Genomic DNA, 24,135 nt, shown 5'->3' with positions numbered 1-24,135 from the left:
CACCCTTGCTTTTGAGCACGTAAAGAGGTATCCCCATCTTTGTGCCTGCTCGTCTGCAATCCGAGTTCCTTTGTTACCAACAGCAGAGCTTTATTCCTAAATGGAAAATGCCTCCTTCCTTGCCGTGGAGTGCAGGCAGGCTGTGCTAATTTACCTGGGCTGGTTGCAACAGGAGGAAAAAAGACCGTGCTATCAACGGGGGCTGCTGTTGCTGATCTTAACTTTTGTAAAAAAATTAAAGGTATTTTAAGAGAGTTTACTGCTGATTAAACTTATTTACATTAACATATCAAATGTTTCATGCTTGCACATTCTGGACTTGTAAAGGATTCTTCCCTCAAGACTAGAAATTGTGCTTTGCTCCATTAGTTTCTGTTATCTTTGGGTGTGGTGATCTGGCTTGGAGCTGACCTATTTGTTGAATAAGTCTTAAGCTTATTTATTTCGGGGAATTTAGATTTGAAAGGAACGCTGGAGGTCACTGGTCCAAGCCCTGCACCTGAGGCAAGAGAATTATTACCAAGATGGCTGTTAAGACCTGCTTTTCCTGAACTAGTAGTATTCCCTTCTGCTTCAAAATAATAGCATTTAATAATTTAGAATGATTGTATTGAGCACTGAAAAGCAGTTCTATGATCAGCAGTAACAGCTTTGTTGCCTTTGCAGTTTGGGGAAAGCAGGGTTTCTTGTTGAAAGCCTGAACCATGCCCTCCTGCACTTTCTGAATCCAAAATTTACGCCTTAAACTGCCTGCACGCATTTATTATGTACGCGCTTGAACAGAGGAAACAAAACAACGCACAAACTGCTCTGGGACCCTGTTTTCTTTCATCCACGGAGGTATCCAGTGGCATCGTAACTGAATTAAGTGAGAGTCTGAAGTAGCCACCAAGCAAGAGCCAATGCAAACTGCCTTGCTTGAAACAATAAGCTGTAATACTTTGCCATTTCCTGGTGTACAGACACCAGTAGTCCCTGTCTCCCGTGTTTAAGGAATGGAGTTACAGAAGTACCTTTCATTCCTCGGAATCCAGTCTTCCATAGCTGCAGGAAAGAAGAGTCTGCACAGTATCGGGCTGCTTTGCAGGGCAGATGTTGAAATACCAAGAGCAGCTTGGACAAGCATCAGCATCTGAACTAGAACTGAGTCCGCACGGACACGAGCTGCGCCTGCATCCAGCCCCGCCGCCTGCTTCCAGTGCACTTTATAGTTGCCTGACTGCAATATCCTGCGGGGGAAGACGGCAAGGAGAACAGAGCCCGAAGTAGCATCGGCTTCTGTAGGGGTACTTTATCCCTCCAGCACAGGTGAGGACTCCTGCCAGGCAGGAACCCTGCAGTTGGAGGTCCTTGGCACAATTGCTGGTGGAATATAAGATTGGGAGGTGCCGTGTCGCACCTGAAAGCGATAAAGCTCTGCTTTGTGTAGAAAATTTAATGAAAAGGTATACGCTTGGAATGACTCTATAAAAATACATGTGACTCTGTTGTAATTTCTGGACTATGGGCGGTACGGCATTGCTTAAATGAAATACACTCTAATACAGCTTAATTGGGATTTTTCAGTACCGTCCCTCTTTAAAAAGCAAACCGAACTTCATAGTAAGCGTCTAAAAGTCCTTTCTCCACCCAGGAACTGCAGCGCAGGCAATGACACTGCATCACAATTGCAATGAACAGAATCACGGAATCGTTGAGATTGGAGGGGGCCTCTGGAGGTCATCTAGGGATTGTCTGAAAACAAGGACATGCTTATCTAAATATTTCCCTCCCTTTCTTTCACCAGAGAGTTCCCAAGTCAAGGGCCAAAACTGCAGTGTATCAAATACAAACAGGAAAAAAAAAAACCCAATGTATAGTAAGAACTGATTTTTTTTTTAACGCCCAAGCAAACCTACTCTGCTTTGTAAATCAGTAAACGCCATTTTTACACAGTGGCGACACTGCTGCTTGAAGCAACCTTACTGGGACCTGGGGCAGAGGAAACATTTTGCTCCTCCATAAGTACCGTATCTGCACGCTTTCTCGCAGTTAGGGAGCTCACGCTTGTTCAGCCTGATTCCCAGCTCTCCCAGCACCAGAAGCACCCAAGTGCACAGTTTTTGAGTAATGAGGTAGTGAGTCACAGCCAGAGGATGATCAGCTTCACCTGCCAGGCAGAAATTAATCTATTTCTTTCCCTTTTTCATCATCTATCCTATATTCCTCAACTTCTCCAAGTGGCTCATATTAAAGTTGACAAAAGTTAATTAAATGCAGAATAAAAAGCAAGTATTTCTTAGCATTCCCCAGCAGATAACTAGTCTCCTTTCAACAGCAGGAGATCAGTGTTTAGCTGAAAACGTTTGTCATCCAGGCCCTCAGTGAGCTCTTTTCTGTGTGTCACTTCCAAGCTGTGACTTATCAAAGGTTTATCGATCTATTCATTATGGCAGCTTGCAAATCACTTACTTACCCACAGTAATGTCTTGCATCCTATCCTGATGTGTACTTTACTGAAATCCCTGGTTGGTGGCATCTTCCCACCTCAAACCTCTCCTCGAGCAAAAGGTTAAAGGAGCTTTTGACCAAAGAGAATAAAATCGTGTGCCACTGGGGAAAATCTAAACCTACTGCATGCTCAGAATGAGGTGGAGCCTGCAAAAGTGGATTATAACCAGGGTCCAGGTACAAAGTTTAAATAAACCCCAGAATTGCTCCCAAGAAAATGCTGCCAGTTACCAAGTTCATAGAATCATAGAATCATCTAGGTTGGAAAAGACCTTTAAGATCATCCAGTCCAACCATTAACCTACACTACCAAGCCCACTCTAGACTAATCAAGGGTAGACCAGACTAAACCATATCCCGAAGTGCCACATCTACCCGTTTTTTAAACGCCTCCAGGGATGGTGACTCCACCACCTCTCTGGGCAGCCTGTTCCAATGCCTGACCACCCTTTCCGTAAAGAAATTTTTCCTAATTTCCAGTCTAAACCTCCCCTGGCGCAGCTTAAGCCCATTTCCTCTTGTCCTATCGCTAGCTACTTGGGAGAAGAGACCAACCCCCACCTCACTACAACCTCCTTTCAGGTAGTTGTAGAGAGCGATAAGGTCTCCCCTCAGCCTCCTCTTTTCCAGGCTAAACAACCCCAGTTCCCTCAGCCGCTCCTCATAAGACTTGTTCTCCAGACCCTTCACCAGCTTCGTTGCCCGCCTCTGAACACGCTCCAGCACCTCAATGTCTTTCTTGTAGTGAGGGGCCCAAAACTGGACACAGTATTCCAGGTGCGGCCTCACCAGCGCCGAGTACAGGGGGACAATCACCTCCCTGCTCCTGCTGGCCACAGCATTCCTGATACAAGCCAGGATGCTGTTGGCCTTCTTGGCCACCTGGGCACACTGCTGGCTCATGTTCAGCCGGCTATCTACTAACACCCCCAGGTCCTTTTCGGCCAGGCAGCTTTCCAGCCACTCCTCCCCAAGCCTGTAGCGTTGCATGGGGTTGTTGTGACCGAAGTGCAGGACCCGGCACTTGGCCTTGTTGAACCTCATACAGTTGGCCACGGCCCATCGATCCAGTCTGTCCAGGTCCCTCTGCAGGGCCATCCTACCCTCCAGCAGATCGACACTCCCACCCAATTTGGTGTCGTCTGCAAACTTACTGAGGGTGCACTCGATCCCCTCATCCAGATCATTGATAAAGATATTGAACAAGACTGGCCCTAAAACAGAGCCCTGGGGAACACCGCTCGTGACTGGCCGCCAACTGGACTTAACACCATTTAACCATTTAAGTTATCTTTTTTAAGAGTACTTACACTTACCATGTCCCTCTTCTGACTAGAGCCCTGACGGTCTCTTGGCTACCTTCCTCCACGATCACATTTCACATCCACGTTACAGCTAACACACCTATAAAATACTATTTACCACATCCTTTTATCTCATGTCTGTTTAGCCACTGCTCATCTGCTACTTCTGTCAAGCTTTAAAGCCAGATACAAATTTTTCCGCTTCCTTTGTCTTTTCAATTGCAAAGGGAAGGTAGTTGTTTATTTGTATTTACAAAAAAAAGGACTATTTCTCATCTGCCCTTTGGAGAGGAGCCAGTGGACAGTTTTTGATACTAACTTGTAAAAACCATTCCTAAAAGAGTATAATTAAAAGACAGACACCTACCTCATAACCATTATCTTGACTACAGAGAATTCCTGTCAATGGTGATTTCCATCAATGAGCTCAGTACAGTTCCTGAATTGGTTGCACTGGCTGTTGAGATTTACAGAATAAATCAGGAGTAAAAATAACTAATAAATCAGAGTGCCTCTTCTGCAAGTGTTTCTGCCTTTACTGACCCAGGGATGACTGGTCCAGCGTTCCCAGGGAAGCACAAAAAAACCCCCGTGTTAGCTGACACAACAAAAAGCTAAAAAGGACAGCTCAATGACCTTGTCAGCTTCGTATTTTTAGTCTGACAACATAAAAATTTACAAGGAGTTTATTAACAACTTTCATACCGTAACAGGTATATTAATAAAAATCAGATGTGCTGACACAGAAAATACATTATTCATACAAACAGACTGTGTGTCGTTTTACCAGGGCAGAAGGTACAACAGAGGTTTACAGAACTAATCCTTTGTCCTGGGGTTTTGGCAACCTTTATTTTTTTTTTTCCTATGACTGTTTTTGCTGTTGCTGGTCTGCCTTCATACTTCCTGGTGCACTTCGCATTCAAGTCTAAAAAGAGAGAATAAAAAAAAAAAAGAGGAGTCAAATAATGTGTAGCACTAGTCCTGTTACTGCATTTAAATGTCGTAAGAGTAAACTGGGAAAATAATTAAGGTTCTTTTGTGTCTCAAATCCACAATCCTCTCCCAGGGAATGGACACACACACATATATCTCTCCCCTCCCCACCCCATATCTGTGCTCAGCAAAACATTTACTGAAGAATTCAGTAACAGACCCAAATAATAAAAAAATCGAGTACAACTATCCCTCACTGTAGCGATAAACTGAAGCAGCGCTCTGTAGCCCAACTGCCTCTAGCAGAATGCCCACGAGATTGCATGAGAGTTCGCTGAAGTCTGGTACCTCCTGAAAGCAGATCAAGAAAAACCACCACCGCCTCCTCCACTCGTGTAGGAAGTAGCTAGGAGGACACAAGACACCAGTAGTAGTGTCCAGCAGGAGTAGGTGCCAGAGTAGCTGTTGCTGCAGAATCTTTCTCCGGCAGCCCAGGCTTGGCTCCCCTGATGCTGGGGGAAAATCAGCCCAGATTCTGAACTTGCTGGGGCAGCTTCTCAGGTTGGGCAATTTGCAATGTTTTTTCAGATGTCAGGTACCGAGCGTTTACTCTCAGGACTTTCCCAAGCCTGGGTGTGGGGGAACACTCCCTTCTGGCACCTCAGCTTTTTTACCCCAGCATAAACCAGCGTAATAAATGCATACAGCAATAGAAAAGAAAGAGAGAAAAAGAGTGGGGGTGGAGAGGGAAGGACTCTGACCTTACAGCTCTGGAACTTCATAGAATTATAGAATCGTTCAGGTTGGAAAAGCCCTTTAAGATCATCCAGTCCAACCATTAACCTAACACTACCAAGTCCATCACTAAACCAGTTAAGGGTGGAATAAGCATTTCATGTTTCCTGGCTTGGTGGCTGGATTCTTTTTTGATGAAAGTAAAAACTAGGAATCACTAAGGTTGGAAAGGATCTCTAAGATCACGAGTCCAACCATCAACCCAACACCACCATGCCCCCTAAACCATGTCCCCAAGTGCCACATCTGCCTGTTTTTTGAACCCCTCCAGGGATGGTGACTCCCCCACCTCTCTGGGCAGCCTGTTCCAGTGCTTGACCAAAACTTCAGCAGTTGCAGTATGAAACCAAGCAGCCTACCATTCTTCTGACTTCCCTACAGCAGACATGCAAAGGATTATCTGAATAGGATTTGTCTCCCACCCCCTTGCCATTGTCCGAGCTTCCCCTTCCTCTGCCGGGCACGCTGGGCAAGGGGAAGAAGGATAACAAATACTTGATCCGCCCATTTTTGCACCAGTGGAGGGTCTCCTGAGGAGGGAAAACAATAGAAGGAAAAACAGATAATGGGTACAGCCTGTTGGTTGCTGTGAGACATCAGGAGATGCATGACAGCCTACATCCATTCTTCTTGGGACATAAAGGCAAATGCATTTAGCCGGTGGATAAATACATATCCCATGCTCCTCTCTCACCATAGGTTGGAGCTCTGTCCCATCCTCATTGTCCTGGAAAGGTCTTGGGCTTCTGTGGTTTCGTCCTTCTGTTAACTTGTTACTCTGACTCACAAAGGTCTACAAGCAAAAAACCAGGGTGAGATCATTTGGGAATGCAAACCATTATGTAAATAAACATACCTGGTAAAAGAAGATAATTAGCCCGGGGCTAAGAAACTGTAGCTGGTTCCTAGCTGGATGCCACTGAGTGATACCGGGAGGGACTCTGCAGAGGCAGCAAGGGTGATGAATGCAACTGAGAAGGATGAATCAAGAATCTCTGTTGCATCTCCTGCTACAGGAATGAGGGCTCTGGCTGGCTGACATCCCTCACCCGGCTCTCCGCCCACTGCTGCATACTGTCCCGAGGGCCGCAGAGCCTCCCCTCCACCCCCAGATGTTTGTAACCCGACTGCAGCACGGACGTCCCAAGTCAAATGTCTTCATGTGTTGGGAAACTCCAAGTTCTCGGCTACATGAGTGAACTTACTCTTCTTGATCATGCACTGAGGAGGAGTTTGGATGCGCTGCCCCTAGTTTTTCCATACAAGGTTATACAGCCTGCCCTGCTTGGAAGACTCCTTACCCCCGTGGGAAGTCCTAGGGCATGGCTAATTACAAGGAATTAAGACCAGAGTTAAAGAGAAACTACCACAAAGTTTGGAAATGGAGAAAGGAAAGCCTCTGTTTCATGATGGAGAATTGGCTTAAGAAGTATTTTAGCATTTGGCAAAAGAGAGGGAGAAGAACAGAGGTCAAGGCTTCAGAGTTTTCCATTCAGTAACATATTCCTATTCGGGACATGTGCTTAAGTAGTGTTCTGAATTAAGGCCAAAGAATATCTATCTGCTTTCTTCCGTACAAAGGGTTAAGCCTAGCTTTAGGCTGCCTTTTTGTTGGGTTTATGTTTTCAACGGAATTCTGTGAACACTACAGGGAATCTAACAGCAGCATTAAAAAAAAACCCAACCAGTTCTTCTGACACTGTCCTGAAGAAATCCATCCAGAAGATTTGTATCGTATGAGCTATTCTGACTGCTGAGTTTGTTTTTCATGAATCACTAAGATTTTCTTTGTTGCATGGTTTATGAAGGAAAAGACAGAACTGGCAAAACGAGCATGAAAGGAAAAAAACATCTGCATCTTCATATATTCTCTTAATATGAAAGGGGTGGCATATACACATTCAAATGCTTCAGATACAGCTATTAACTAATTATTAGCTACGCAACGATTCTCCATGGAAATGCTTGTAACACAATAGAGTAATTATGAGGATAAAGACACAGAACAATCAGTCCCAAGGCAGAAGAATCTAATCAAGAGATAGAAGACAGTATTCTGGCAAAGGAATCCGTACAGGTATGAAGCAGAGCAACTCGAGTTTGCATGAAGTTTGTTCAGAACTAGAGCATCCATAGGCTGTGGATGGATACCTGACCTGCTGCTGGCAACAAGAAGCTCTGTGTTGTTTACTTTTTATCGTCGCCATACAGTAAGTCACAACAAATATAAACATCTAATCTTAGGGCACGGCTTGGTCTCCGCAGCTGGCTCATGTATTTATTTTTATTTTTTAATTACCAACAATTTATTGAGCATCTCTAATAAGGCCTCAAAAGTCAGCCACTACTTACAGGGTATGACCCTGGCAGCAGGTCACAGCTAGCACACAGGAGCCCGAGTGAGCCATTTACTTCAGTTTATAAATTCATGTATGATTTGTATCCCCGAGCCCATTCTGTTCTAAGGTGTTGGAAAGGAAATAGCAGGGGTTGTGGGTTCAAAGGACGAGGTCTTGGGGAAAGAAAAAGCCCCCAAAAGCTTAGAATGGCTCAGATATCTTTGCTGTTATCGCTGAGGTTTACCAGCAGTTCCTGATCCACGAAGTATGGCTTCTCTGCAGATCCATCATTTGTTTCCATATCGATAGCAAAGCAAAGGAACGTGGCGTCTGCTGCCACTTCAAACACCGACAGAAAGCTGTGGGACATCAGGTAGGCAAAAAATCCAACCAGCAACAGAGGAACTACCCAAGCTTGCAGTTCCCGATGGTAGTTAAATGCCATCAATCCTCCAAAAACAGTAAAACATATAACAAACACCTGTAAAGGGCAGCGAGAGAGAAATGCAGCCTCATTAATCACGGAGAAATGTTTCTTAAAAAAACCCAAACCCCCCAAACCCTAAGGCAAATACATTACAGCCAATATTTTAACAGCACATCTCATCTGGGAGATAGCGATGCAGCTTCTGGCATCACGTAGCTGTCACACTTTGCCTTCAATTCAGTGTGTAAATTCTGTAGGGCAGGGGCAATCTTTTACTATGTGTTTACCAAAGACTCGTTGCAATGAGAACTGTAAGAGTAGTGCCAAGGACACTACTGTAATACAACTAAATAACTGTAAAGACTATGAAAAGGATTAAATTCCTCAAACATTATCTCCTCTCCCGAACTCATTTTACAGCATTAACAACACTGAGTTTAACAAAGATAAACCTTATTTACTTTAGGTATATGAAAAAAGAATCAAACCCTGATTTTTCACTTCATTCTTACACAACAGTACTTTTCTTACTCTTACCTTTCCTAGAAACAGGAGAAAATCTCCAAAACAGCTAATGGATGCAAGTTTAGCAGAATTCTTCGCCAAAATAAAGACAGCATCCTTTGCTGATGTACAAAAATTTGTCCCATTTATGGCTGTAGTTGTGTATGCATGCTGAAATGAGAGAAGATAACGCACCGAGAGAGGAAAGACTTACAATCTAGGTTTTACTTCAGCAAAATACAAAGCCTTAAACTGTATTTGGAAATATTGACTTTATGAATATAAAGAGTTGTTTTGCATAATACGGCAATTTCAGTTTAAGTGACGACAATAACTATGCTTCTAACTTCAAACAGTTTTTTCTACATAATTTCCACCGTTAGCAAACACTAGAATAATGACTAAATAAACATCTGAACCCACCTTTATCCAATTTATTTTAAAACACCAAAGTTCTCTACCCTAGTTTTTGTTAACAAATACAACACAATTACCACAAAACACTTACTTACCTGGAGTCACACCATCCGAACTTATTTTCTATGAATCTATCTCCAAGACTGCTGGCAAACTACATAAGTGGAACAATCAAGTTATGCGGTTATCAAGTCATTTGAAAGTTGATGATTAAAAAGTTTTTATATGTGGCTCTTTCAAACTATTCGTATGCTACTGAAATTTAAGCTTATGATTATAGCCATAAAATAAACCTTTTCATGAATGAGGAAATCAATTGTGCAAATGTCTGGAAAAGAACAGCTAAAGGATCCTGGACCAGACCAGCGAGTCTTGTGTCACAAAGAAAAACCCAGAATTTCAACAGACAGTAGGGGCCCTCCAACTTTTTTGTGGTATTGAGAATTTTACAAGGTTTCTCTTTGTAGAAACTTGCCAAGACAGGTGGGGAGGACAGAATATTTACCTTCATGGATTGGATTATTTTAGTGCTTTTTTACCTAACTTGACGTATCTGTCCCATTTATGGAACTCCTCAACGAGGTTTTGAAACTGTGTCCAAAATATCAGCTAAGAAAAACAGCACTCAGGATACCTGAGAGGTATGCTGAGCTTTACCAGCAAGTCTTATGAGTTGTTTCCCTTTACTCAAACTATTAAAATGTGGATTATGCCACAAAACATCAGTTACATCTGGTACGGCCAGTAAGAACCACAGCGTGCAAGGGATTACTGTTCTGAAGGAATTTATACACCACCACATGTACTTGGTGCTTAGGTTACTTTCTGCTTCACCTGGAAGGGAAGGAAAAAGAAAAAAAAAAAAAAAAAAAAAAAGACTGCTTTGCTGAAAGTGAATTATACTTGCCTACTGCAAACCATTTCCTGTTCAAAAATCTGTTTTTTCTCACTTACCAATCAAAATATAAAATAACTTCAGATATCTGAAGGCAGAGAAAATTTCTTTCTGCAGAGTCCAGTTTTACCCCAAGCAATTTCTGTAACATACTGTAGTGTAGCACAGCTATATTGACATTATCTTAAAATATTACAGAGAAAGACAGACATTAAATACAGTCCATGATCCTTTGTCTCTTTATGGTGGATATTATTTCTTTTATATATGACAAAGGAGGTTTTTTTTCTCTGATGGTAAGCAAAAACAGAGTAGAAGTAAAGAGTGACATCCTGTAAATACTGTACTTGCATAGCAGCAAATACATCCATAGATGGAAAAAGTATAAATAAAGTATAAATACAAAAAGATTTATTGCCTACTCTAAGAAAAATCAAAGACTCCACTCTATCCTACAGAAACACGTAGAGTGTCTGCATAAAAATCTGTTTAAACAAGCAAGTTCGCTTCATTCCTAAATAGGAAAAATTGCTTTGTGTGCTAACTTTCATTTATACCGACGCTGTTCCTGTCCCCAGGGAGTAACAGGACCGGCAGAGAGGGGTACCCTCGGCTCGGCCAGGCATTGACCACAACACCTTGGCCTTCTCGGGTGCCTACACCTCTGGAAGAGATGCATCCTTGTCCCACCGGCCTCACTCAACCCGACAGGTTTGCCAGCAGCGTCCCAGGATGCGGCAGCAGGAGAGCCGGCAGTTCGGCCAGGCCAGCGCCAGCCTCGCTGGGCTACCGCAATCCCCAGGACACGGGCGTCGGGCAGATGGTCTCCAGTCAAGCTCCCTCTCTGTCTTCCGTCGGTAGCCGTCACTGCATATTTCAAACACGGATGGACCTAGCTTTATCACATGCCGTGAGCGAAGGCTGTTCCATCCTTCCCATTAACAGACAGGCAACTGAGACACAAAGTGGGAAAGGGTTTTCTAAGTTTGTTTCTGTCCCTTAAGAACTAAACTCACAAAGCAGATCCTGATCCGGTGAGGTCAGTGTAAATTTTGCCAATAAATTAAACAGAGATTCTGTATCCATTATAAATAGCAAAACCCGTCCTGTTTTAAAAATTAAGAAGAATGTTGAAAATGCACGTGCACTTGTACAAACATTGTTTCCAAGCTTAAAATAAATAACCATTTGTTTGCACTCTTGAATTAGCCACTTCGGTATCCAAGGAATGTGCAACAAAAAGAATTTCTGATATTTATTAACTAGAACAGTTATCTTGGAAAGACTGAAAATAACACTGGAGACGTAATACTACCTGCATAGGGACTTGTCGTGTTACAAGCCAGTTGATAAAAAATGGCATTTATAACAATTACAACTTCAACGAATCATCTAAGTATCAACTAGTCATAACATCCAAGCAAGAAAGGCAGCCGGGTAATAACCCAACATTATAGAAGGAATAAGCGAGACACAGAAATTAATGAACTGCTGAGGGCTACAAAACTACTCATTGGCACAGGTGAAACAAGAACGTTACTAGCACAAGCAGAAGACTTAGCCAAATCATCTCTACCCTTCAGCAAAAAACATATTTCTGAGGAAAAAAATAGATATATTTGGAGGGCTTCTTGTTCGGCCCAGGCTGCGGCTCCGTACACTTTCCTCACAATTCTCAAGTTTCCCATGCAGACCCCGCACCCTGATCCCATCCAGCCACACAGAAATCTACACGTTCTCACTAACAAAACACACATCTAACGTTTAAGCAAACGTATGCTTCCATGAAACTCAGAGTTGCACAGACATGAGCTCAAATGATTTCTCATCCTCGCCCACCAAAGAACACCTAGCACATGCAAGCTATTACCAGTATTTGCAAATCATTTTGGACTAAGAAGCTTAGATATCCCATTAATCTTCCAGTTGCAGGGTATGTGCAACAACCCAATCCCTTTCAAAGAAAAACACAGTTGCGAAGGCTAAGACGGTCAACCATGGTCAGTTAAGAACCTGCTACCATTTAGAAACAGGTTCTTTAAATGTGTTTTTTTCTACAGAATGTATTCTCTTTTCCCATGCACAAAAGCTTTAGTGGACTTGAAAATGTTTGAGAGAAGAGCAGCAGGAATGATCCAAAAGGTATGGAATGTCTTCTGTCTGGGGAACAACTGAGTACACCGGGCTCTTCTGTCTGGAAAAGAGATGACTGGAGGAGGATGCGGTAGGAGGGCTACAAAACCATGAGAAACGCGGAGAGGGTAGGTAGGGTTAGATGGCTCACTGTTTCTTCCAGAACAAAGCCGAGGCAGGGGGAGGACCATACGAAGTAGCAGGAGCCAAATCTGCAAACAGATGGTATTTCTTCTCACTGTAAGTCTGTAAGCTGTGAACTGCTGGACAAAGGATGCTTTAGCTGCTGAAAGTTCGCATGAGCTCAAGGGAGACTGGGAAAGTTCAGGGAAAAGGAATCCACTGAGAGTTATTAAACACACAGAAAACATACTCAGCTCAAGAAGTCCCTCAGCTGAAAACAGATTCAAAACAGCACGAGGACAGGGAAATACACGCTCGCTCTACCTTAGCGTTCACTCGCAGCCGCTGTTGGAGATGGGATACGGAGCGAGGTGGAGGCTCAAGTCTGGCCCAATATAGCTATTATGGTTTTTTTATCTTTGCTTAATGAACTGATGTTCTACAACGGTAGTCTCTGCTACGGCGACAAGCAAGTAATAATGGCGTCGAGAGCACACCATTGATCAGAAAGCGTGGGAGACAGCGGCTCAGGAACAGTCTCTATCCTTGCAGCAGCGAGTTGGTACTGGATCAGCACCTTTGTGAAGAACACAAGCCGCCGCTGGCTTGAAGCCTGGGAACTAGACACTAGTTTCTCAGTGTCAGGATGAATAAATAAGGAATGCGAATGTTTACATATTTCCAAATACCACAGTATGCAAAAAACCCTATTTAAAGAATACATCCTTCTGTGCCTCACAACACTGAATGTCAAGGGTCTTGGAAAAATTGACCTCCTAGTTTCATGAGAAAGGCGCTGTGGCTCAGATCCAGGCCGTAAGTTCCCCAATTGTTAAGAATAATTGCTACTTTGTGTAACAGCTGAATTCAGTCCTCCATTCTAGGACTTGCTTTAATCAAATGAGCTTGGGGAAGAGAGGATTGGCATAGCAACAGAATCTTCTTAAAAAAGAAGCAGGAGGCACGCTCGTCTCGCATCCCGCTTCAGCTTTTTCTGCTCTGCTGATATTTTCAGCCTGAACTAGTCTTGCTGCTGCCAACTCTCCTGGGGGCTGCCCTGGTTAGCTAGACCCAGTGCAACGCCGTGCAGCTCAGGCTGGACTTTTAAATCTCTCTGCTTGCAAGTGTCACAGCTGCCAGTGGAATCCCCTCTGAAAACAAAATCCAGCGGTAGCAAGAGGCAACAACATTTCTGCGGCTGCTGTAGAGCAGTTAGCGACCCGGTGAGAAAGCTGTAGATATCTCTGAGATAGCGGTAGGAAATGAGAGCAACGTGGGCCTGGGAGGCCCCACTGAAGAGATGAGGACAAGTAAGACTGGAAGGTGCTTTCAGCCATTCCAGTCCCTGGCTATTTCAGATTAGCACATGATACGATTTCTTCTCTTAAGTGGAAAGCTCCCTCTTTAAACTACTTAGGGCTTTTCCCTCTCCCAGCCCTTACATTTGGAGCTATTCCAAGACAGTTGTCCCTCTGGTCCTTAGGAACCTTCTTCCAACTTCCAGGCAACATTTACTCATGAACAGTTTACATCTCCTCATTCTTCTGCTGATCTTGTCTTGGCTCTTATCCCTCCCTGCTGTTTCTCTTCCTGATACACTCATAGGCAGCTAACGGGCTTGCTCTTACCCTTCATTTGTCAAAGCAGACACACCGGGATATTCCGGCCTGCCCCCGTGAGATAGGCCTGATCACCTAACCAGCAACTTGTACAACGGCATTTATCCCTCTCTTTCCGGTGCAAGTATTCCATCTCATACCTTCCAGGACCAAATCTGCTTTTTCTGCAGCCTTGTTAACTAAAGGCTATTGTCCTGTGGTTGACAAACACACGGAAAATATCCTCCCCCCTCACTTCCAACCAATAAGCACACAGCTAATACAGAAACAGTTATTTTTGATTCTTAGGCTAATGACCATCTGTAAGAAACCCTTCAACGGCCTCCCGAATTTTCCCAAGCAGTCCAAGAAGCACAACTTTGCTTTATTTCCATTCCACCTTATATTTGCAGTCTGGACTTACTGGCGAAAATCTTGTCCTTCAACTTCCCTTGCTTCCTACTCTGTGTCACCTACTCCCTCCACGGCTGCCATCCAGCCTGTAGGAGCAACACAACTTTCTCCTCGGAGGGTAGCTGGGTGTCCTTTCCTGCAGCACTGCGCTGCTACACCCAGGCTCCATGTCAAACACAGGGGCTGGACCATGAGGATCCTGCTTTAAGTGCCCACTGCATCCTCATTACATCATTACTGGAGTTCCTTACAGCGGCTTCTGCAGTTAGTGCGACAACGTTTGCATTTGGGATTTCTGAAATAAAACCAAACTGAACATTGCCAGAGAGCTGTTCATAAATTGCTCTCTGCTTAAAAGCACTGAACTATTGGTCACTCGCTTCATTGCCTTTTATTTTCTTTCTCTCTCTCTCTTTTTTTGTTTAATGGGATAGGGGAGAGAAGAAAGGTATCGAAGCAAGAAATAGTCAGCCTTGTTCATCTTGATCCCCTGCATGGTTCACCCTACGGAGCAAGTAAAGACCTAAGGAATTTTATTTCCTGTTATCTCATACATAAAGCCTCTAGAGGGAAAACATACAAATTTAAAATACGATTTCTCTGAAGATGAACATTTTAGCCAACTGTATTTTCAAGATGATTGAAAATTTAGCTTAACATCTAGAAGCAAATTTGCCAGTAACATTAAATTGCAGTATTGTTTTTGGGAGAAAAAAGTACTTGATGGGGTGAGGCCCAATGTGTTTGGCAGCACAGAGGAGAACTGTACTTACATTAGCACGCACGAATTTTGGTTTTATCTAGGTCACTTCTCCACGAGGCATTTAACCATAACCTCCTGATAGGCTTCCATCCAAAGTTTGAGAGACAACCAACTGCCATGGATATACGACCATTAGACAGGCTTGCTTCTGGTTTTTTACACTAGACAGTTGCTGGCTTTCAGTATCAGTGAAGGGTCTCAGCACCAGCAAATGCAGGCTAACACACTGCCGACACTTCGGTAATGGCTACCACAGGGCCCGGAAGGCTACGCTGCAAGGAACTGCGCCGATGAAAACAGAGAAACCACATACTGCTCAGCAACTCCTTCAGAAATCCATGTGCGGCACTTTGGAGCGGTCGCTTGCCAACTGGCTGCAGATGAACCCAAAGCAGACACAGAAAAGCAAAACTAGCCTGAAATAGATATATTGTTCAAAAAAAAAAAAAAAAAGGCACTGCAACAAGGCTGTAAAGGAAAAAAAAGGCAAGTGCTTTGATGTATCAAAAGTTAAGACTGCCACTACAATTTAAGAAAGCAGGAGACAGACAGACCATGTAGCTCCCAAACCACATTAAAAAAACAGTATATTCTTTTTACGGAAGAGAAATTTCAATCTCCCAGATTTTACTTGAGATGATTGGATATGTTTATCTGGAACATACTGAAACCATCAGAGCCAGAAGATGAAAAATCTGTGGTAATTCTGACAAGTGTTGGCAAACAGAACTGTCAAGTAAGGATAATGACTTTATATTCACAAAGCACTTTTCATCCAGATAGAACCCAGAGTGCTTTACAATTGTTACTAATGGATTATACACACACATGAATCACTTTGCCCATGACTGAAATGGAACAGCTTAAGGAGTGAACTGTTTAACAGCACATAGCAACACTACACCACAGTTTAGCACAGGATCCAGTTGCAAATCCAAGAGAAATTTAGGAAGGCAGAATGTAATTATCCACATCGCAATCTGCACAGGATGCTGGGTTTACATCAGCCCTCCTCCAACAACCGCCACTGGAAATACGGCAACTGTCAGCGTCTAGCGCAGCACTCTGTCACGACGGGAAGGGGACAGGGTACCTTTTGGGCCCTGTTTCAGTTAAGTTCCAGGAGAGCCGAACAAAACTCAGCTGAGCCTGTGGAGAACAAGTCACTTCGGGGATGCATGGAACTATCAAAGGCAGCGTTAAGTCCCACCTGAGGGATGGCACCTCAGCCCAAAAAGTGCTTTTCGATAACGTAACAGAGCACTTGGTTGATACTGCATGAGAAGAAAGAAGCTCGCGCTCCATCACCAGCTTTACTTCCTCCAGCACCTGTTTCTCATCTGCAAGTTCCCCAGAGGGAAAACAAGGGGCTCTCTTTAATCCTGATTAAACTTGTGAATGAAGGAGCAGAAAAAATTTAAATCATCTAAGCAATATCACAACAGGTTGAAGAAAATAGTGCAGAAGTGATGGGGAAGGCTTTTTTGGGTTTTTTTAGAGTTTCAGGTAATCATATGCTTATTACTATAGTGAAAGTAATACTAGAATAAAAGGCAAAAATATAGTAAGGAAATGAGCTTTGGACCAACTTTTGTAACAGCCGTTCCACATTTCAGTAATTTCAGCTCACACAAAAATCAAAATCTAAACTAAAAAATACTTGCAAAATGTTAGAAACATAGGTCCAAGCAATTTTTTAACCCCTCCCAAGTCCTGCTCTCAATTCCATGTTCAACACCTATGTGAAATTTCAGGGCTGTGCCCAGCAGCTTTCACTGATCTCTGTAAGAGCTCTTAAGAGTTCAGTACTTCTGTTAATCAAGCCATACGTTAAGCTGCTTAAAACTGCAGACTTGTCTTTTTTACCACCTTTTTTTTTAATTTATTTTTTACATTTGGCTGCAGATTTTACAAAATTGAAGAAATAGGCTTGAATACATTCTTTATAGGAAAGAAAGAAAAAACTAATTAGATGCATTAATTACTCTATGAAATGCAATAATCTGAGACCAATGTTACCCCTTCATACAGACAAAATTTCTATTAAAACCTTATAGCGTGTTCTTGCTTTTCTTCTCCGCTCAAATTGCCCTGGATTTGGAGCACGGGGAACACCATCATCTTTGCCAAATATATGTTCAAACAAACAATTATCTAACAACCATCTAGCAAACACACTATTATGATCATTAGGTTAAAAACCACAACTCATATAAAAACAGAAATTTGCCGACAATAGATTAGGAAACAGGAAACCTTTTGAGGGAACAAGAGCTACAATACAGCCTTCTGAAACAAAAGGAAGAACATTACAGTAATTAATTCTTCTTTTAACAAACACATAGCATACAACAGCTGGAGAAAGTAAACACTAGGATGCTGGATATCTCTTTGAAAGGCAGGAAGCCAAGGGGAAAGGGTGACTACAAATGGAAAGCCTGGAGTGAAAATGAACTCTGAGATTCCTCACCAAGTCAGTGACCATAAGATTCACCTAAAAAAATGTAAGTCTGGAAAATTCATCGTCTAGAACCAGAGATTTCACTGCACAAGTATTTAATCTGGGCTGAACTAAGTGAAAACTTTCTCTTCGTAGTTGTCCAAGATTAAGCTTAATTTATGCACCTACTTTAGAGGAGAAGTCAGAGCCTTTATCAGCATTGTCTTGTTTACTTCACTACTGCCCTCAGCAACGAGAGAACAAAAAACGCAACAGCCAGAGAGTTAGGAATCAGCATGAACATCTGATTCCCTTTCACATTAAGAATACCACAGTCCCCAGAGATAACAAAAGGGGACTGACAAAGAGAAAAATTAACTATTTACAGTGATGTATACAGAGCTGGAAAACATTTGGCAAAAAGGATCGGCATGGAAAAAGTAGGAGTCAAGTATCTGAAAAACTGCTGTATGTCAGAAATCATCCATTTCCAATAAAACCACTTTTGAAACAAAACTGCTAACCAAACAAAGATGTCTTTCAAAGAAAAAGAATATTAGATCATCTGGCTTTTTCATCATGGATCATATTCCCAGATATATTGATAATGGAAATCAGCCAGGAGTTCAAGTTTCTTTTCTTTATTCAGGGCTTTCAGGTGGAAAATACTGTATCTAGTTTAATGACACATCTCCAGGTGGGTTTCTTACTTCTTCATTGCCTCCTTCCACCTGGACCCTCTGTACTTCAGCAGTCTGTCTGGCACAACTCAACAAGATGTGAAGTCTTCTTACCTTCAGAAATAGCACGTGGCCCTCTGAAAGGGCTATCTCAAGCTGTATTAACACGTCTTCTAAACCCTCGCACCTTGCATGCTTGTCAATTCCCTGTTCCCTTGCAAGAAGTTCCACCTAGGCTTGAAGACTTTGTTTAGTTTAGGTGGCCCACAGGAAAACTTTGGCTTGCATGCGCTGGATGTTGCTTTAGTCATGCTAACTGGAGCTAGCATACACACACGGTTTCTAGACTAGGTATGCACATGGTTGAGTGACAGAGGGATGAGAGAGTGTACCTGGTTAAAGTATCTTAAGCAACTTTCCTGGCACCAAAAGCAGCAGAAACAGCATTTGAACAGGCACTTCGCACATGCATTCTCCTGCAATAAAATGAAATGTTTGGTTACTGGACACAGAATTAAGACTCAAACAAAACTGCCATTTTAGAAAAACTTGCTTTACAGGTGACTGACTCTTCTAATAAAGCATTCACTTAGGCAGCAGATTATTTCCTTTTGGATTATAGGAACTGTTTTTAATTCAGACCCTTCAGTATTAATGACTGATAAGCTGAGCGTATTTTCTTTTTTCCTGTGGATGGAAGATTCTTCTCTGGGAAAAGAAAGTAAGTGCTGCAAGCAGCTTTGTGAGCTAACAGCTGCTCGGAGAACAAAACAGGCAGGCAAGTCAGTAACCCTTACGGTACTCTCCAGCAATCAGGGAGTACACTGACAGGTTTTTAACTTTTTTGTTTAGCAAAAAACCTTCACAGTTCTGAAAAGCCCGGTACCCTAATGAACAGAAATAAAAGAATGGGCAGAAGGACTTATGTGCACATGTATGTGTATCGACTCAGAGCATATATTCGTTTTTCAGTACAGGAGGAAAAAGCCTGTATTAGACCACACCACTCACAGACCACTGATCTACATTAATTTCATAATAAAAACAGAGCAGAAAAGCTCAGCGTTTGTTCCACTCCCCCCCAACCATCACGAGCTCAGAATGGTTCGTCATATAAAGATTTTACCAAGCGAGACAAGCAAAAGACATCTTGGTAGCCATGGTAGCCTTCCAAATTTAACTGGCTGTTTTTCTCAGCAAAAGGAAATTCAGTTCAGTGATACTTGAGTCTTTTTAACCTTCTTTTTCCAGAGGTCAGAATGTTTTTGTTTTGTTTTGGAAAGCAGAGGTCTTCCAGTCACTATATGAAAACCTCAGGTCCCCACAACTACCATTGTTCGTGCAGAAACCACAAACCTGCCAACTTTTTTCCAGAGAAGTTCTTGGAAATATTCCAGGAATAATTCCTTTAAAACAGCAACTGTACATGCAAACTCCGGACAGCAGAGAAGTACTTTAATCTTGCCATGTATTGCTGGAGAGATGATTTTACTGAAACGGTATTAATCCCAGTAAGTACTGTTTATTAAAAACCTAGAGCAAGGGACTTCAACCACAATCTCCTCTCTCATTCTGCTTGAAGGCTGCTGTGTAGAAAACATTCTGTCAATTTACCTGCAAGCTTGCAGACCCCTGACTTTTTTTTTTTTACTGTTCACAGTAAACAGCAGCATTTTTTGCAAGGGTGGCAAAGCCTGGGTGAGCTCTACAAGAATGCAGCATCACTTCTCCATCCTTTAGTACCGCTACTCTGGCCCTCTGCGGAAAGAGCCTCAATGGAAAGGGGCCACAGCCCGTCCTTTCTCCCATGGGAAGGAGCAAGGTTACCTTGTGGGGGGATCCGTCTGTGGACTGGGGACACGAGCAGGCCCAAGCACTTCATAGCCTCTTAAGGAGCAGCTGCAGCTATGGCTCATGTCACATCCTCAGCTGAATGTTTGGCAACTGGACCAGAAGGAGCTTGTAGCACACTGCTACAGGCACAAATAATCTTTCTTTGCCAGTTAAATCTTCTACAGCTATTCAGATTCAAAACTGTGTACCTCAAGTCCACTTATTCTGCTTCCTCTAGAGGCAGAAAATACTCTCTTTCTTTTTAGCACAACTCATCCCACCTACCATATCTAAACAAAGTTCTTAGCTGACCCAACTCACCAAGTTTTATAACCCAGGCTTTCATATGAAAGTGACATAAACCCAGACACTTACACACCTTTCAAGTGTCTTATTGCAAGGTGGCTTTCATTTAAGCATTCACAAACTATACCCCACACACATGCCGGGGATGGTCAATGTAAATACCCTGTCATAACTACACATAACATGCTCCAAGGCCAAGCTACACTCCAGGGGAAAAGAGCTACTTTTAAAAACTTTGCCTAAATCTTTCTCTAAAATCAGCGCTGTGCAGTCATGACAGCCCTCTCTCCTTGCCGAAGTGCCAGAACTAAACTAACTGCAATGGTATGTTTCCAGCAGAAGATAAGAGATGCAGAGATGCATGAAAGATAGAAAGAAGGCAAGCAACAATCAAAACAGCCCAGCTATATTTTTTATATCTCTTAAAAGATGTGGTTTGGATCCTCCACAAATCTCTGGAATAGTTCTTATTTCATACATTCTTTCCTATAAACTCATATGACAAGGCAGAGGAAATCTTTTCTATGAGATATTTTATATACAACAATAATGTTCCTACGTACCTTTGCTTTTTTAAATTTATGATGCAAAAATTTTGAATAGAGCCTTCTCCCAATTTTTTTCCTTTATCCTTCATAAAAACCTTTATACATAAACACTAAATAAAGGTGGTTTTTAACATGGGTGTCTTCTGCTTTTAAAAAGATCTCAGTTGAGAGACAAAAAGGAGGCACATGGAAAAAGCTTTCTTAATGAAGAAAATGGGATAAAATATAAACTCCACATCATATCATCCATTTTTAAGCAAGAAGTATATTCTTCACAGTTTCTTTCATGTCTCTCGCCTTTTAACTACTATTTTTATAGTGTAACAGAAGTATATACCTACCTTTTGGTTTAGGATATTATAAAGGTACAAGAGAACAATCCTTGGTATTCTCAGTATTGTGATTAGAAACGAGCCTTTTGCAGCGGTTCCTAGATGATAGCAAAAAAGAACTGATATGGAAGACAGCACTGGGTGAGGTGGCGGGCTATTTTTATTTCTAGAAAGAAAAACAAACAATTTAAAAATGTTTTAGACACTCATTTAAGAAGATATACGTTGTATCTTTTCAGTATTTGGAAATTTAAAGAATTAAGCTGGTATCGCCTTTCCTACTTGAACAACTCCAGTTTTCCTACTGACTTCATCTGAATGTTCACCTTAGTCCAAAGGAAAGCAGCCAAGTTTATAACTTTATTGGGTTAGTTTAATTCTTAAGCAATGACTGTTTTGATGTATTCAGTAATGGAAAAATATCTAGAAAAAACCCACAATGGAAAATACCAGAAGTAAGTGAACAACAGCTGAGAATACTTCCTTGAACACCTCTCTCCAGTTTCTGTCACTTCTCTTATTCTCCACAATCTTTTATTTGACTGTTGTTTCTGCAAGGTTTCAGTCTGAAGGAATGAATCCGCTATTTCTGCTTTAGTGCTAAAATTAAAACACTAGAAAAAGTATCACAACTCTCATGTGTAAAATTGAGATCTACTATCTGCTTTTATTGTTGCAATTTTGTTTTAAATTTTGTTCAGATAATTTTTTTTTCCCCCTCACTGAACAGGATTTGTTTCAAAATGGAATACACAAAAACGGAGTATCGTACTGTATGTTTAGAATTATAAGTTGGCCTAAAAAACTTGTAATTCTACTGCACACTAACCTGTATTGTTTTGGAGCAACAACATGTTTTCTAAAATTGAAAAGCAAAGACAAAAAATTGGCCTAAATACAAGTTTTATTTTCTTGGTTCCTTTATAAAGGTCAGTTTAATGTCAATCATTTACAAAGAGTAGTATGACACAGCTCTCAAGAATTTATATGAAAACCAGGAAATGAACTTAAAGCCACTCCCACACCCCTCTTCAAATGCTGTTAAAAAAAAAAATCAATTACATTAACACTACAAATACCTTAAAAAACTGTTTCAGAGGATTAAAAAAACCTCACTGATCAATAGTCATAAATAGCCCTTCTATAAAGCAACTCTTAAGCAATTGGCCCAAGCCTGAAGAATTTACTTAGGCAACAGAACCAGCGGCAGTTTGACTAATGAGTTAAATAAAGATCAGACCTTGTATCACAAACACGATGTCCTATTTTCATAAGTGACTCCTTCAAAACCTCTGTTATCTTGAAAAATTATTAAAAAATAAAAAGGCAGTGATAAGAGAGTGACTGGTTGGGGCTAAAAAGCTGTACAAATGTATTTTAATTAAATCCTCACTTCAGCAAGGATTTAAATCATCCACACTACACCAAGATAGGTATCACAGTTCTGCAAGAATCTCGAAGGTATCACTGCAGTTCATTCAAAACACTAAATACTTTGCAGCTGAGAAGTTCTATTTAAATATGTGAATATACCACATTATTTTAAATAGGAAATTCCAGCAAAGCAGTTGCTGCATTTATTATTTTTGGTCTTACAACTAGGGGAACAGCTTGGGGGATAGTGGAATTTTATACTGAATAAGGCAGGGTTGTTTTTTTAAGTCACCAGGTTTCTGTGTTAGAAACACATACATTGCAATATAGGTGAGTTATTCTATCCATATACCATTGTTTCCTTTTCCCTCATACACTACCTTACATATGACAGTCTCAATCAGATCTCAGAATTAAGTTTCTGCAAGTTAAATGATAACCAACGGTGAGAAATATAGAAAGAACGAAGTTTACCCTTCTGTTAATAATTTACTTGCTACTGAAGAGAAAAGCGAAGAAGGGTTTTGATATTTTAACAGGACTGATTAATGAGCAGGAATGTCAAAATCTGAAGTTTAGTTTAGATAAATTTCTACACAGTTGGATGCTTTTCCACACCTCCTTTTCCCAGCAAAGGAATTCTCACAAGAACAGCGTCTGACAAAGTTTCTTGCTTTGCTTGCAGACAGATTAGAAAAAGAACAGATTTTCCTTGTCATTCTGGCTCAGGGTAGGAAACATCAGAAAACGGCTAGTGAAACACAACAACAGATGATGCCAGCGACTCTAAACAAGCTCAAGATTGGCTCAATCACCCACCTACACCCGATCACCCTTAAGGATGAAGAAGTTTCACCCAGCTTTGTACATCATACGGCGGCAATCCTGAAATGACTTCAGCACAAGCATACCGGCAGCCATATGCGTAAGGTTTTGTAGGCAGTTCATACGCTGCAGCGAATTCTGTGCATGTAGACTGCCCCGCACGCACACAAGGTTTCAGGGAAAAACAGGAATCTGCCTGATGGAACTGGTTACAAGACCGAGTAGGGCCACGGCTTGCTTTTCCTCTTTGGTATTCCTATTTTATGTTACCACGGGATTGTTTGATTTACGTAGAACACTACTATTCCAAAATCCTGTGAACCTGTACTCAATACCACATCATCTTTTAATAATTTTCTTTCTTCAGTGCTGCCAATTGTCTTTATTTTCTTATGAGCTCTGTGACACTCGATATCTTTCTTAACACTGACTTCCTCGAATCAAATGATCATACAGGCATCTCAGCTTTCATTTTAAACCCACTTTTTCTCTGTGAAGAAAAAATGTAATCTTGATACACCCAAAAGATGTAGACATTTGAAAGGGGGGGAAAAAAAAGCATTTCTTTAAAAGTCTGTCCTTTTCAGAGCTGTGCTTATAGTTTTCTTCAGTCCTGCCTCATCTGTTTCAAAGACTGCCTAAAAAGAGATTTCGTGTAA

At 41.8% G+C, this 24,135-nt stretch overlaps 1 protein-coding gene across 1 annotated transcript in view; it reads right to left on the bottom strand.

The window, feature by feature from the left end:
* Positions 1-4,716: 4,716 nt before the first annotated feature.
* The window catches only part of SLC44A3 (solute carrier family 44 member 3), a 41,410-nt gene continuing 21,991 nt past the window's right edge, over positions 4,717-24,135 (bottom strand). The window contains exons 11-16 of the mRNA XM_075711233.1: positions 21,287-21,443; positions 18,651-18,734; positions 8,829-8,966; positions 8,109-8,345; positions 6,220-6,318; positions 4,717-4,722 (exon numbers count right to left, since the gene is read on the bottom strand). Of these exons, the coding sequence (XP_075567348.1) occupies positions 4,717-4,722; positions 6,220-6,318; positions 8,109-8,345; positions 8,829-8,966; positions 18,651-18,734; positions 21,287-21,443 (721 nt within the window). The remainder of the gene's footprint in view (positions 4,723-6,219; positions 6,319-8,108; positions 8,346-8,828; positions 8,967-18,650; positions 18,735-21,286; positions 21,444-24,135) is intronic.

Source organism: Pelecanus crispus, chromosome 5, assembly GCF_030463565.1.
Source record: "Pelecanus crispus isolate bPelCri1 chromosome 5, bPelCri1.pri, whole genome shotgun sequence".
Lineage (NCBI taxonomy): Eukaryota > Metazoa > Chordata > Aves > Pelecaniformes > Pelecanidae > Pelecanus > Pelecanus crispus.
This window is presented reverse-complemented; position numbering and strand designations above follow the sequence as displayed.